Below are 15,427 nucleotides of genomic sequence, written 5' to 3'. Positions count from 1 at the left end.
TCAACCTACACTCTCCGAGGCTAGTCCGAGTGGACTCATAGGCCCAACCTGAAAGGAAGCGAACCGATCACTCTTACATGTACTCCAAGTGTACTAATAGACCTAACATGATAGGAAGTGAACCGGTCATTCTCATCTCTTGCCAGAGTGATGAAGCACTATGCATAACATGATAGGAACTAACCCGCCACTGTCATGTGTCGTCCGAGTGGACCAATAGGCCAACATGATAGTAATTTCAACCAATGACTGTAGCCACGTGTTTTTAAAAGTGTGATCGCGAGTTTTTCTTTATTTTAAGTTCTGGCTTTTTACTATCAATTAGTAGTTTAACTCAAAAAAATTAGCTACATTAAAATTGGATATGAATGGTGACAGCCTCCCTGGTGGCAGATATAAAAAAAATTAAAATAAATGGTGGCAAAAAAATTTGTTGCCACAGGCCAGCATCAGCTAGGTCGGGCTCGACCACGGGGGGAGCCCAACCAGGCAGCGCCAGCCCGTTTGGCCCAAATGACTAGTGAGAGTAGGCATTGTACAGTTTAGGAGTTCGATCCCTGGTTCTTCTCCAGTTCTTTTATGCTGCACTCTTAGCTGCTCAACGAGCGAGGTGGGGCTAAACCGGTTGCAGATGGCCGACGGCCGTATTCATGTGGCTTAGTTGGGCCACGACCACGTGATGGGCAGGCCCAGCCACCGCCGGCTCCCCCTCCTTGATTCATCGCGTGCGCGCGCAGGCCGATAGGCCCAGCAACCGCGGTCGGGCGCACGCGTCAGCGACCCGGTCCCTTCCCCACTGCGCCGCATCGACCGGGCGAATCCACCGCCGCCCGATTCCCGCGCACGCGCCCCCCAAGGTTCCCCACCCTCGTGCATATGAAGATTAGGCCCAGAGCATCGCGCCGCCCCCTTTGAACCATACAGGAGCCGCCACGAGCCCTATCCCTAGCCCGCGCACCGCCATAGCCGCCGCCCGGATCTCTACCCGCCGCCGCCGTTGATCTCCGCCTTCACCGCGTCACCGGCGTCTAGAAGCCTCAACGACCTTCGCAGCGAGGTGAGCAATCCATCGGTGCCATTCGTGTCTCTCTTATGAATGAATTGTTGGTTTGGTTGATGGAAATCGACAAGGTTTTCAGTTGCAAATGCATTTGTTCTTAGCCTAGTATGTCTCTAATTTGAAACATGTGAGTTGACATGTTCTTCACTTTTGCTTTCAATTTAAGTATTCAGAATTCCATACACTGCAGAGGCAGGAGCAAACCTAAACTCATTTCAGATAAACACATACCATACTTCAGAGAAAAGAACATTGTATAATATCATCTAAATTTTGTCAAAAAAAAAAGTAATAGGCTATGTTGCTGTACCATACAGATAAAGTACCACCCTGCTCTGCTATGTTGCTTCTCCAGTTTGGCTCCAAAGCAATAATGATGCTATACATATAATACTCAGATGTATTGATTCTTCAGTTGAGCTGCAACTGCTGGTTGCAACTGTTGGCTACTTGAGGTGTGGGTGCAGAGCAATTTTTTATAGCAGCAGCTGCATTAGCAAATACCTACATGTTGAGTGTTACTATGAGATTTCCTTTACCATGAATACTTGTGGTCATATCAAAGGGATTTTTGTTCCCTTTAATTCCAAATTTTATCTTGTATTGGTAGATGGCCACACTTATTGCAACAAAGTCTGATACTCTGGTCCTTGGAGAACGATTAAAAATGTCCGCATATCCTTTACAGCGGCTAAACCCTTTTTTAGCCTAGTGGATAATGTACGAACAGTAGGGCTATTATTCTGGGTGGTTCCTTGAGCCAGCCCTCAAACCAGCATCCCAGGTTCAATCCCTGGCCTTGGCACTGGGAGGCTCCTCCGTTCGCTTTCATTGTGGAAAAAAAGATATCTATGAACATGAACGCTGTTGATGCCATAATAATATAGTAATATGTGGGAATGGGAAAGGAAAACAAGTGTTGTCATACTGTAGTCCTGAATATTTGTTGACATTGCCGTACGGATGTTTGCTGCTGCTAGTTATAATTTTTTTTCCTGTACTTTGTTTCCTATGTTTAGGCACTTCACCATCAGCGCTACTAGGTAGAGCAACCGAGTGACTTGTATGTGAAAATGTAGCATGAAATCGTGCCTTTACAGAACTATTCCTTCAGACTTTTCTCAAATGTCGCTGATTGATGCAGGAGGAAATGTCGGATCTTGATTCTTTGCTGGAGTACAATGAAATTGTTAGGAAGAAATTTGGTAGTGAAACAGAAGGATATCTGTTTTATAACAAATACGCTAAGGGGAAATGATTTAGTGTTAGGAAAAGTTATTGTGAGTGGGGCAACGGCCACAATGAGAGGACCCTTCGGAAGTTTGTTTGCAGTTGTGAAGGTTTCCGCGAAGAGAAGGAGCTGAAGAGGGAGATTAAGAAGCGGAAGCCACGGAATATAACTCGTGTTGGTTGCCCTGCTAAATTTGTGATTGCTTGGGATGAGAACACAGGGCAGTGGTATGTGAAGGATTTCATCTATGAACACAACCATCCAATGGCGGAACGAGACCTTGCTTGTCTTCTGCGTTCACATAGAAGAATCAGTGATGAGCAAAAAGCTGATATTGTGGCGATGCAGATTTCTGGGATCCACAAACACCAGATAATGGATATTATGGAAATGCAGTATGGTGGGTATGATAAGGTTGGATTTACAACAAGGGACTTGTATAATTTCTGTCATCGCAATAAGGTGGAGACAGTTGCTGCTGGTGATGCTCAAACAGTCATCAGTTACCTGATAGAGTGCAGATGTAGGGATCCTGATTTCTTCTTCGACTACAAGACTGATGGGAAAGGGCACCTAAAAGGACTGCTCTAGTGTGATAGTCAATGTCGCCTTGATTATGCAGCATTTGGTGATGTCATCGTATTTGATAGCACGTACAAAACGAATCGGTATAACCTGCCCCTTGTTCCTTTTGTTGGGGTGAATCACCATGGCAGCACAGTTCTTTTTGCATGTGGAATTCTTTCCCAGGAGACAATTGAGTCATATGTGTGGATTCTTAGGACATTCTCTGATGCCATGGTTCAGAAGCATCCTGTTTCCGTGATCACTGATGGAGACCTTGCTATGCAGAGAGCAATCGGGCTGGTGTGGCCGAATTCATCGCATAGGCTATGCATATGGCATATTGAGCAGATCATTGTGCGTAATCTTCACGGTGATGGTGTGAAGGATGATTTCAGGTATTTCCTTTATGATTGTTGCTCCATAGAAGAGATTGAGAGGAAATGGCTAGAATTCTTGGATAAGCATAACGTTACAGATAAGGAGTCCTGGCTGTATCAGATGTATGAGAGGAGGAAAATCTGGTGTGCTGCGTACCATGCGGATAAGTGCTATTTAGGACTGAGGAGCAACCAGCGGAGCGAGAGCCTAAACTCTAGGCTTCAGGTAAATCTAGATCGTAAAATGACATTGTTCGAGCTGGTTGAGCACTTTGACCACTGCCTTTCACGGCTGCGCAGTAATGAAGCGAATCTGGACTTTGAAGCATCGAATTCTTTGCCATGCCTAGAACTAGATGCTTCAATTATTGAGAAAGAGGCTGCGAAATCGTTCACACCAAGAATTTTTGCCAAGGTGCAGTTCAGCATAAAAGCAGCCAAAAAGTGTTTTGCGAGAGAGATTCTAGATGACTATGATGCGATTAAGTATATTGTTGGCAGGGAGGATAAAGGAGACAGAGAATACCATGTGGAATGTGAGATATGTGTTGATGAAGGCAATCTGAAGGGAATTTCTTGTTCTTGTCTTAAGTTGCAGTCCCTTGGAACCCCCTGCAAACACATCTTCTTTGTATTGGGATATCGCAAAGAACGTGAGCTTCCAGGCTGTTGTGTTTGGAAAAGGTGGACAAGGGGGGCCAAGAGTGCATTTCCTCCTATAAGGAAGAGCACCATGTATGACTATTCCGATAGCCTACAGAGATACCATGAGCTACGCAATATCAGTCACACTGCATCCTTTTTAGCATCTCGTTCACCTGAAGCATATGAGCGGCTAAAACGTGTTCTGCATGAGGAAGCTGCTATGATCCTGCCAAACGGAGGAGAGAACGGAGACAAGAGGTATGCTCCGGTGCTGCCGCAATGCATGGATGTTGATTCTGCAGAGTCCAGAAATGTCTTGGATCCCCTGCATGTTCCTGGCAGAGGGGCCCTAAAGAAAAAGTTGAAGTCAGTTTCAAATAAGAAGAGATCTAAGGTGAAATGTACCCTATGTAAGGGTGAGGGTCATAATCGGCGAACATGCTCCATGAGAGAAGAGGTAGTTAAGAGTAATGTTCATCAAAACTAACAACTGCCTGTCTGTGAGGATTGTCTAGTTATGGCTAATGTTACTCTTCATTTGTAGGAAACAAAGCTCCCTGAAGATGTGCTGGATATATGATTTGCCAAGGATCCGCTTGCTGTTGCACAATAGGTACGATTTGTCTGTAAATGTATTCGTTAGAAATTGCAAATACATCATGGAATCATGCTGCTTGGTTTGTTCATATCGTCGGCTTTGTGTTCGTGTTGATGTGTTGCTGATCCGGGCCAATCTGACCCTAAAATTATTATCTGTCTAAACTACTTACTGTAATTAGTGCATTATCATTTTGCAGTGTGATTTTGCTTAGTAGGTAAATAAGCAATCTGTACACAATCAGTAGATGTGACAATTCCCTATACTTTGTTTTTCCCAAATGCTAGGAGGCACTGAAGGGCAATCGATTCAGTGAACCAGAAAGGCCAAGCTGAAAAGCGTACAGGGAGGAATCAATGTACTTTTGCAAAATGGATGATAGTCGGTGCAAATGGAAATGGAGTTGATGTGTCAATGCTTGAGATAGCAAATGGAGTTTTCAGGTAATTTTCTTCTCATATCATGTACATATTCTCTATGCAGATTTTGAAATAGGTGATGTGATTCTTCATTTTGACACCTTTTTTAGGTCAAGGCAACCAATGGTGATACTGCCCTGTGTGGTGCAGATTTACATGGTAGCTGAACCAGTGTCTCTCTAACTGTTCTTCAGCTTAATGAAATGGGTCACAGATCAGTAGCTATGAAACAACTGCTACTATGAACAGTTGTGGTTTGCCATGGTGAAAATGAATTGAAATGAAACCCAACCTTACTTGGTTTTGAGACAGAATTGTTGCCAAACCTCTAGCTGTCTACTCTCTGATCCATGGTATCCTCATGTCACATGTTTTTGTTCCATCATTTTGTTTAGTCCATCTTGGCAAATCAAGATAATCAATAGGCAATGTCTTGTTTTGAATGCTAACAATGGACAACTCCCATCTTGGTTCAGCTCTTTGGGGGAATTTCAAATCACCTTTGTAAGCTGATCCGTTCCTCTTTCCATCCATCTTCATGCCTACTTGCTTGCTATAATACCTTTTCTATAAATCACAGTTTCCTTAGATGTCCAGGAGTTGGAACACGTTATGGTATGTAACACTGACATTGAAAAGGAACAAAGATAACTATACACCTTTGGTAAAGTAGATCTGATGGTGTTTTCAATTACACAGACATGCTTACTGAACTTTCAAGAAGGGAGAAAGAAGCCAACATTCAGCCAGATCCTGATATCGATGTTTACATGAAGGTATATTTCATTTAATTCAAATCAAACCCTGTATTTACATTGGAAGTAACAAAGGTTACTAAGATATTGTGTGCTTCTGTGCAAACAGGCTATTTCCGTGGAAGGTCAGGAAAGTGTGGTCATAGATTACATCCTCAAGGTGGGTAAAAATATACTGAACAAAAAGAAATAGGAGAAATGGATATGCCCCCTAACACTACCTATAATTCTTTTGCATATTCTAGGTCTGGAGGTCTGTGCAGATACAATGGTTGGAGACTCTATGATCAGAGGTATCTCAGGAGGACAAAAGAAGCGTGTCACAACCGGTATGTGCAATCTGCAGTTAAATTAAGATTTGTGCATCAAGCCCTTCGACCCTGATCGAAAAATCTGACTTCATGTCTTGTTGAATTTTCACAAGCGAGATGCTTGTTGGTCCAGCTAAGGCGCTATTCATGGATGAAATCTCCACCAGCCTGGACAGCTCCACAACATATCAGATCGTCAACTCTCTAAGGCAGTCGGTCCACATCCTTGGTGGAACTGCACTTATCGCTTTGCTTCAGCCTGCGCCTGAAACATACGAGCTCTTCGATGACATTGTTCTCCTCTCTGAGGGCCAAATTGTATACCAGGGTCCTCGGGAGAATGTCCTTGAATTCTTTGAGGCCATGGGCTTCAAATGTCCTGAGAGAAAAGGTGTTGCAGACTTCTTGCAAGAAGTGAGTGCTCCTGCAGAATCCTATTTACTGCACGTTCAGACTTGGAACCCAATTTGACATTGCTCTCTATGATCACAGGTTACATCAAGGAAGGATCAGTACCAGTACTGGTGTAGAAGAGACGAGCCATACAGATACATCTCAGTTAATGACTTTTCAGAGGCGTTCAAAGCATTCCACGTTGGGCGTAAGCTGGGATCAGAGCTCAAGGAGCCCTTCGATCGCACCAGGAACCATCCTGCAGCTCTCACAACGTCAAAGTATGGTATCAGCAAGATGGAGCTTCTAAGAGCATGCTTTTCTAGGGAGTGGCTGCTGATGAAGAGGAACTCATTTGTTTATATCTTCAAAGTAGTCCAGGTATTCATCTTGCTTCCTAAAATCTTCTCAACTTCCAAATTCAGACCTGGCTTAGAATACCCGTGTTTTGGGCATTCCCTGAGCGCGCTGTCTTTATCGACAATGAGATCCTAGTCTCACTTGACAATGTTGGTATCTGGAATCTGCATGCCGAAAAGCTGGATAACTGGTACAGAGGGCAGGAGGTCTATGTGAAGGTTGCTGATCCACTAGGCTACAACATCACTGAAATGGTCATCCCGGATAATGCCCTACACTGTGGTCTACTGAAGGAGAGGCAAACGTATGTCTCAACTGAATGTCTTTTAACATCTGATGCAATGATACATTTTACTGTTCTTGACATGCAACTCACATTCTGCCCCAAAACCATGCAGGCCACAGGTTCATGAGTCAAACAGCAAGTCGTCGGCGCAAGGCGATGCTGGATGGAGCAACAAACTCCTCACAACCATGATACTGGTCGTCGCAGCTGTGATCTTTAGTTGATTCATTCAAAGTTTTTTGCTAGATTTTTTCCTACAAGAAATAGAACATTAAAACATCTACCTTACAAGTTCAGCATAGGGTAGTTTGTGGAGATAGGATCTGGTGGTGACTCTCAAGCTGGTTCATAGTGTAGGACAACTTGAAATTATGGCTGTGGCAAAGGCAAGATGCTTGATACTGGAGTGAGAACTTAACAAAACCCAGTGCGTGTTGTCATTTGTATCGCTGCAGTTTGTCCTGAGGTTAGCAGTTTCATGACTGCTTAACTGGCAGTTTCACATTATGTGATGAAGGCATAGTCACCTTGCATTATTGCTGGCTCAGAAGATATCTTTGAATCTGAACTTAATTTTGACCTGAACCACTTGCATCCAGGTAAACTCCATCAAACAGATTGTAGCAAACGTACAAAAAGCAAAACAATATCAACAATTTTGTACTGGTGTAGTATTCTTATTGCACATGAAACATTGTGCCTTCATTAGAATGTTAGTTTACACAAAGGTGGACGTAAATAGGTGAACCCATGCAATTCTAGCTTGCTTGTGATTCAAACACCAGTAACAAAAACAATTAATCTTGCCTGTGGAGAAAAGAGTAAACCACACTAGGTCGATGATTTCGAAGATTTGTTTGAGCAATTGCAACCAGCCATTCAGTTCACAGATTATCAAGAATTTAGCGTGATTTTTCAATCACTAGCCAAAACATGAAAATTCATGTGTCCATTACATTCATGAGCATTTCAAAACAAGCTTAAGAAATACCAACGATCGAAATTCCGTGGATTGGTACACAACACACTTCTACAGTAAAAGTACATGTCATCTGCCTGCAATTCCCAGCATGTGGTTCATTGAGTTGTCCTCCAGAAGACAGGTGCATATCAAAACATAGGTCAATCAACAGAACACCATAGCAACACGCTGGTTTTGTACTTGAGGAGTTCAGGTTATACTATCTGCAGGACATGCTCACTCAGCGTTCTAAGCAACAAAAAGTCAATGCAGAAAAAATAGACAAGCTAGTGTTACTATCCAGTCCAGCAATCGACATCTAATGGACATTGCAGCACCTGTTTCTACCATTGTAGTTAGTAGAGCCCAGGCCATCTAATGGGCATTCCCTGAGCGCGCTGCCTTTATCAACATTCTAATTAGAAGTAGAATAGACAAAGGACAAGCCACTACAATTTAGTTTTCAGAAAAAAAATATCAGCTTGCACAATCACAGTAACATGCATTCAGTTTTCAGAAAAGTAGCAGCTTGCAACACTAATAGACCAAGTGTCCAAATAAAAGACCAAGAGCAAGTGCATTCAGTTTTCAGAAAAATAAAACAAGTGACCAAGTAAAAGACCAAACTCCAACTATCCAATAGCTAAGAAGCATGTTTGTTCATCGCATGAGACATGTCGTCTTGTTCAGCTACCTCATCAGCGCGTCGTTTCTTCATCACACGAGACGTGTCATCTTGTTCAGCTTCCTCATCAGCGCTGCCCGATAGACGGTCCTCCTCATAAGGCTGCCATGGATGGCCTTCGTCATCAGGCTGCCATGGACGGCCATCCTCATCATAAAATCCAACTCCGTTCACTATGTACAGATGACAAATCTTTGTCCTTTCATGAGCATGTGCATCCACCATTTTGTCTACATCTTCTTCTCTGTCAATCTTTACCAATGCAGTTGATGGCTCACTCCCGTGAACAGGATTCAGGTAGTACAAATGTGCGTCTCCTTTGTATCCAAAATAAGCTGTCAAATGCTGTGACAGAATGTAGTACTCAACGGTGGCTGGCTCTGTAATTGCAAACTCGGCCAATTGTTCTCGACTGTCGTAGTACTTCTGTAGATCCGAGTACATTTCCTTCATGGAGTGAATCTTAAAGCGCATTACCACATGCTGCATGTATAGATTAGATGAATAAGAATCATTTCAGATCAACGAGTAACCAAAATTATATGAAAAATTCATATACCGGGCCACACTCGTTATTAGTTATTACACACATGTATCTCCGTGGTATACATATCATATCTTCTACCTGAAAGTGCAAACAAGGGGGGCGTTCAGCTGGTTATATATATAATATAAATTAAAAGAGTACCGTAGTTACCTCTATATTCATGTTGGCACGGACCTCCTCTCGTTGGATGAAGGACTCAATGAGGGTCTTCATCTTTAAGCGCTCATTCTCCAACGTTGTCAATTGTGCCCTTGCCTGCTCAATCATGGACTCAAAGCGTTGTTTCTCGTTCTTTATATTGGCATCATTTTCTTCACGGGCCTTTTGTAAGAAACAAGAATAAGTGGCATGCTAAATTCAAACCCTTTTAAAACTACATCCAGTAGACTAAAAAGTATGCTACATCAAAGTACGAAATCATGTTATGCTTGTACAAGTGTTGTATTAACATGAAAAAAGAAAAGAAAATGGATAGTGATTAATGCTACTCTACCTATTAACCAAGATAAAATAATAATGCAGAACAGTGAACACACTTAAACATTACCTTTTGCAAGGCATCATTTGAGAGAGCACGCTCCTGCTCTATCTTCTGGGCATAGGTGGCATGCTGATCAGTTAATGCTTTGTTCAGCAGGGCAATCTGTTCTGTCCGCACTCTTTTGGCCAATTCAAAATGCTTAGTCTCTACCGCTTTGTCCAGCTCGGCACGCTGAAGTGATATGTAGTTGTCATATTTACATCGTTGTTCTCTCCTCCTGATTTCAGCTTGGACATGTTCAAGCTGTATATCTAAATCCAGATCGTGCCAGTCCGCCTTCTGTTTGCTAACCATCTCCTCCCCCTCTTCCAGGGACCTCCGAACTCGTTGCATGTCGTTGCTACGATCCATGCATGACACCTAGAGATTTAAAAACAAGAATAAGTGCCATGCTACATTGAAACCCTTTTAAAACTACATCCAGTAGACTAAAAATCCATTGCAATAAAAAATTACATAGGAAGACACTATTAATTTGCTAATGCAGCTGCTGCTATAAAAAATTGCTCCGCACCCACACCTGAAGTAGCCAGCAGTTGCAACCAGCAGTTGCAGCTCAACTGAAGAATCAATACATCTATGAGTATTATATGTATAGCATCATTATTGCTTTGGAGCCCAACTGAAGAAGCAACATAGCAGAGCAGGGTGTTACTTTATCTGTATGGTACAGCAACATAGCCTGTTACTTTTTTTTGACAAAATTTAGATGATATTATACAATGTTCTTTTCTCTGAAGTAGTAGAAAAGACATGTATTGTTTGAGTTGTTTTCGCAGTACAGTAGGGATTAGAGTAGTATGGTATGTGTTTATCTGAAATGAGTTTAGGTTTGCTCCTGCCTCTGCAGTGTATGGAATTCTGAATACTTAAATTGAAAGCAAAAGTGAAGAACATGTCAACTCACATGTTTCAAATTAGAGATATACTAGGCTCACAACAACTGCATTTGCAACTGAAAACCTCGTCGATTTCCATCAACCAAACCAAAAAATACCTACATAAGAGATACACGAATGGCACCGACGAATTGCTCACCTTGCTGCGAAGGTCGTGGAGGCTTCTAGACACCGGTGATGCAGTGAAGGCGGAGATCAGCGGCGGCGGTGGGTACGGCTCCGGGCGGCGGCTATGGCGGTGCGCGGGCTAGGGCTAGGGCTCGGGGCGGCTCCTGTAGGGTTCAAAGGGGCGGCGCAGTGCTCTGGGCCTAACCTATATATGCACGGGCGCGGGGAACCTCGGGGGTGCATGTGAGGAAATCGGGCGGCGGTGGATTCGCCCGGTCGATGCGGCGCAGCAGGGAAGAAGGGACCGGGTCGCTGACGCGTGCGCCCGGCCGCGGTTGCTGGGCCTATCAGCCTGCGCGCGCACGCAATGAAGCTAGGGTCGGGGTTGTTGGACAGTACAGCACTTAGCAGCAGGTGTTTGATCATTTTTTAATAAAAAAAGCAGCAGGTGTACCCTGGACTTTTTTTTATCAAGCACTGGTAGGACTCTCGGTAAGCCGCCACCACTTTAGCATTCGTCTTCTCCGAACTTTCCTTTGATAAAAACGGGTCGGACACGGACGGATATCACCGATATTATATTTGTTTTCATATTTTTGTCTGGATTCGGATTCGAATACGGATAGTGTCAACTATGTCGGATATGATAACGATTGGATATCGACATCATAAATATGCGATTTGAGTATTCGGATACGGATACGGATACGGTATCGGATGTTGGATATCCAAACTCAAATACGAACAGATCTCAACTCCTAAACGGATTCGGTTTCGAATACGGTCAGAAAATATCCGTATCGCTAACCACCAGGACCGCTCCTTTCCTTCTGGATGGCGAAGAGAAACCAAAATGCTTGAACTTTCATCCACCCACACTCTAAACAAAGCATCGCCGTTCTTGGACTTTTATCTCACCAGCAGCCATGGCCGCCGCGCCGGAGGGCGAGGGCCTCTTCGCTGACCCCGAGACCTTCTCCCCGTCCATCTTCCTCGACCTGCCCCCGACGCCCCGCCCCGATGGCAACGGCGAGGTCCTGGCCTCGTCGGACGACCTCGTCCTCCCCTTCATCACGCGGATCCTCATGGAGGAGGACATCAACGACCAATTCTTCTACCAGTTCCCCGACCACCCCGTGCTCCTCCAAGCCCAGGAACCGTACGCGCAGATCTTCTCTGACGCTGCCACGGCCACCGTCCCGCCGTCCTCCTCCGACGGCCCAGCCCAGCTCCTCCTGTCACCGCCGCACCCCGATACGGGACTGCACGGCTTCACCGACGACGGTGTCGGCCCCTTCTTCTTGCCCGCACAAGATGGTGGCAGCCCGGAGTTGGAGCAGAGTCCGGCGCAGCTAAGGGCCGCCGGCGACCACGCGGCGCTGGCCTCGGTCTTCTTCAACAGGGGAGACGCGGACGCGGAGATGCTCAACAAGGCATTCCTCAAGGGTATGGAGGAGGCCAAGAAGTTCTTGCCCACCACCAACAGCCTCCTAATCGACCGTGAGGCAGAGGAGGAGGAGTTGGGCATTAATGGCAGGGGCCGCAAGGACAGGGACAGGCTCAGTTGGGATGACTTGGAGGCTGAGACGTGCCGGAAGAGCAAGCTGATGGTGCCTGAGCCTGAGGAAACTGGCGAGGTGGTCGATGAAATGATTGTCAATGGACTGGAATTGTGCCTCAAAGAAATGGAGGCCCTGCGAATCACCATGGGCAGTGAGGCTAAGAAGAAGGCAAGGAAGGGCAAAGGGAAGTGGGCTCAGGGAAGGTCTAGCTCCAACGAAGCGGTGGAGCTGAGCACCTTGCTCATCCACTGTGCACAGGCCGTGGCCACGGACAATCGCCGCAGTGCGACCGAATTGCTGAGACAGATCAAGCAGCATTCCTCACCGAAGGGTGACGCCACACAGAGGTTGGCACGTTGTTTTGCAGAGGGATTGGAGGCGCGGCTGGCAGGGTCAGGGAGCCAGCTCTACAGGTCTCTCATGGCTGAGCGCGTCTCGGTCGTGGAGTACCTCAAGGCCTACTGGTTGTACCTGGCAGCTTGCTGTTTCAAAATGACGGCATTCAGGTTCTCCAACAGGACAATCCTCAAGGCCATCGCTGGGAGGAAAAAGGTTCACATCGTGGATTACGGCGTGAATTATGGGGTTCAGTGGCCAGCTTTGCTATACCATTTGGCGAACTTCGAGGGTGGACCTCCTGAAGTGAGGATCACTGGCATTGATCTCCCCCAGCCCGGCTTCCGCCCAGCGGTGCGGATCGAGGAGACAGGGCGGCGGCTTAGCAATTATGCTCGTCAGCTCGGTGTGCCATTCAAGTTCCACGGCATCACGGTGAGGTGGGACACAGTTTGTGTTGATGACCTGAACATTGACCCTGATGAGGTACTCATTGTCAACAGTATCATGCAGTTTGGAAATTTGATGGATGAGGGGGTCGACATTGATAGCCCAAGCCCTAGGGATGTTGTCCTCAGAACCATTCGCAAGATGCAACCTGATGCGTTCATCCTTCATGTCATGAATGTCTCGTTTAGCGCTCCATTCTTTGTAACACGTTTCCGTGAGGCGCTGTTCTTTTACTCTGCAATGTTTGACATGCTGGATGCCACGGCTCCACGGGATAGTCACCAGCGCTTTTTGGTTGAGCGGCACCTCTTTAGGCAGTGTAGCCTCAATGTTGTTGCCTGTGAGGGCACGGACAGGGTGGAGCGCCCGGAGACATATAAGCAATGGCAGGTGCGGAACCACCGGGCAGGGCTAAAGCAGCTTCCATTGGATCCAGATATTGTAAAGACCTTGAGGGACAATGTTAGGGTTCAGTATCACAAGGACTTTGTCATTGATACGGATCATAATTGGCTCCTGCAAGGATGGAAGGGACGCATACTCTATGCCATGTCGACATGGGTTGCAGATAATCCTGTCTCAGAACTTTAGCTGCTTTTCTCACTACATACAGAAATATCGATAATTGCAACTATACATATATGATTCTGAATTTCTGTCTTACCAATGAACTTCATGAGCTGCTCAGCAGCTGTGGTGGAAGGTATGCATACTCTATGCCATGTCGACATGAGTTTCAGAATTCAGATGATGCTATCTCAGGACTTTAATGGCTTTTCATCACAAGATACAGAGATATATGCATCTGTGTTATGTGGTTCAACACACTTTATTTAAAGATGCTTGGATATAAGCAGTAGATGCATTAAAATGTCTTCTAATAATGTAATAGTAGATGCTTCTTTGGGTGTTCTTGTTGCTTCTTATATCTGCATAGGATCTTAGATTAGTTCTCAGTGTGTTGCTGCAGAACCTGTGTAAATGTACGACAAACTGAAAGGCCACTTGTGGTACCTGTGTTGTGAAGTCCACTTTTTGTTGAAACATTGTATTCCCTTGCACCTGGAAAGAGTAAACAGACACGTGATTAAGCGTTAAAAGCGCACCTATTATTCTGTTATTCAGCGTAGTGATTTCTGCTGCTTTATTTTTTGGTGATTGTTTCAAATGCAAACTTACTGATACCATACTTTTCCCATTTTCTCTTTTTTTGAAAGAAACTTTTCCCATTTTCTACCTAGTTTCAAATTCCTGGGGACGGTTTCTGCTGAATATTTTCTGAATTCTTTCATTCAGAGTACAGTTGAAAGAGGTGTTTGTCTTTTTATTTTGGGGATCAAACTATGGCAGGCTTATTCAGCATACCTGACTGATTCTTTTGCTCAAAGCATAGGGAGTACAAATGATATAGCAGCATGCACAGACACAAGGGCCTTGCAAAGAAACTGTTTCTGCAATTTCAGGAGAGGTGCTGGATGGCATCTGCTTATATGTGATGATACATAGTATGACAGTTGTGATAGTTTCTGAACAAAGATGGACAACTTATGGTCATCGTAAGTTTGCAATGATCCTTTATCATTATAATTTCTTCACAGTAGTACTGGGTCACTGGCGATGGTCCTATGACAGAGGAAGAGGCCCACAATTGCACATCTGTAAATTGGCTGTCAGTTAATTTAGTACGATTCTCTACCTATTGGGATTCTCATATGAACCTTGAACTTTAGGCATCAGAGTAGCAGTGTTTGCAATATTGATACTGAGTTACTGGCTTACTGGTGCGTAGAATGCTGAACCTGCTAGGATTCCTGTAAGACTTTTGAGCTTTTGATCAAACTAGAGTAACATGGAACAAACTTCAGATCAGAGATGATTTTTGGTTGCCTCAGTCATTTCTCACTATGTTTTCTTAAGACTATTTCTTCCTCTATCGAGTGTTCTAGCATAGAGAATCGTACCTTTTTTTTGGAGGGTGTAATGAGCTCACTCTATGCATCTCTGTCATGTTTATTCATTTACTTTTCAGGTTTTGTACAGTAATGGTTTTGTTCAAGAGTCCATGTTTGGAGCAGGGTATGAACACCTGAGGAAAGGTGAGCAGTCTGATTATTAGAGGCTGGCATATGCAGATCTGAAGCAGGTGCAACTTGGTCTGTCTTTTGCTCTGTCCATCCACTTTATAAATTATTCCACCTTTCTGATGCATGTTCAGCATGAGCAAATTCAGAATATTGTCATTGTCATGCGAGGTGACAGAGACATACCACTAATCATGTATGAGGTGCAGTGCATTGTGTGTTTGCTGCGTTCTAGTAATAAGAAAATTCAAAAAA

General features: G+C 44.6%; 3 protein-coding genes and 1 pseudogene across 3 annotated transcripts; 3 read left to right on the top strand and 1 right to left on the bottom strand.

The window, feature by feature from the left end:
* The first annotated feature begins 2,210 nt into the window (after positions 1-2,210).
* LOC136481152 (protein FAR1-RELATED SEQUENCE 5-like) lies at positions 2,211-4,460 on the top strand (annotated as a pseudogene).
* A 448-nt stretch (positions 4,461-4,908) lies between these two features.
* Positions 4,909-7,226, top strand: LOC136481151 (ABC transporter G family member 39-like). The gene is made up of 8 exons (XM_066478509.1): positions 4,909-4,921; positions 5,597-5,673; positions 5,762-5,816; positions 5,898-5,981; positions 6,097-6,377; positions 6,456-6,737; positions 6,782-7,020; positions 7,115-7,226. The coding sequence occupies exons 1-8, from the start codon at positions 4,909-4,911 to the stop codon at positions 7,224-7,226; spliced, it is 1,143 nt and encodes a 380-aa protein (XP_066334606.1).
* Positions 7,227-8,576: 1,350 nt separating this feature from the next.
* On the bottom strand, positions 8,577-10,087 carry LOC136481150 (uncharacterized). The gene is made up of 4 exons (XM_066478508.1): positions 9,743-10,087; positions 9,346-9,516; positions 9,208-9,273; positions 8,577-9,131 (listed from the first exon to the last, which is right to left on the bottom strand). The coding sequence occupies exons 1-4, from the start codon at positions 10,085-10,087 to the stop codon at positions 8,607-8,609; spliced, it is 1,107 nt and encodes a 368-aa protein (XP_066334605.1). The 3' UTR covers positions 8,577-8,606.
* A 1,524-nt stretch (positions 10,088-11,611) lies between these two features.
* On the top strand, positions 11,612-14,298 carry LOC136483155 (scarecrow-like protein 9). Its single transcript, XM_066480240.1, has one exon. The coding sequence runs from the start codon at positions 11,670-11,672 to the stop codon at positions 13,680-13,682; it is 2,013 nt and encodes a 670-aa protein (XP_066336337.1). The 5' UTR covers positions 11,612-11,669; the 3' UTR covers positions 13,683-14,298.
* The last annotated feature ends 1,129 nt before the right edge of the window (positions 14,299-15,427 follow it).

Source organism: Miscanthus floridulus, chromosome 9 (genome assembly GCF_019320115.1).
Source record: "Miscanthus floridulus cultivar M001 chromosome 9, ASM1932011v1, whole genome shotgun sequence".
Classification (NCBI taxonomy): domain Eukaryota; kingdom Viridiplantae; phylum Streptophyta; class Magnoliopsida; order Poales; family Poaceae; genus Miscanthus; species Miscanthus floridulus.
The sequence above is the reverse complement of the archived record's forward strand: the minus strand, read 5'-3'. Positions and strand labels throughout refer to the sequence as shown.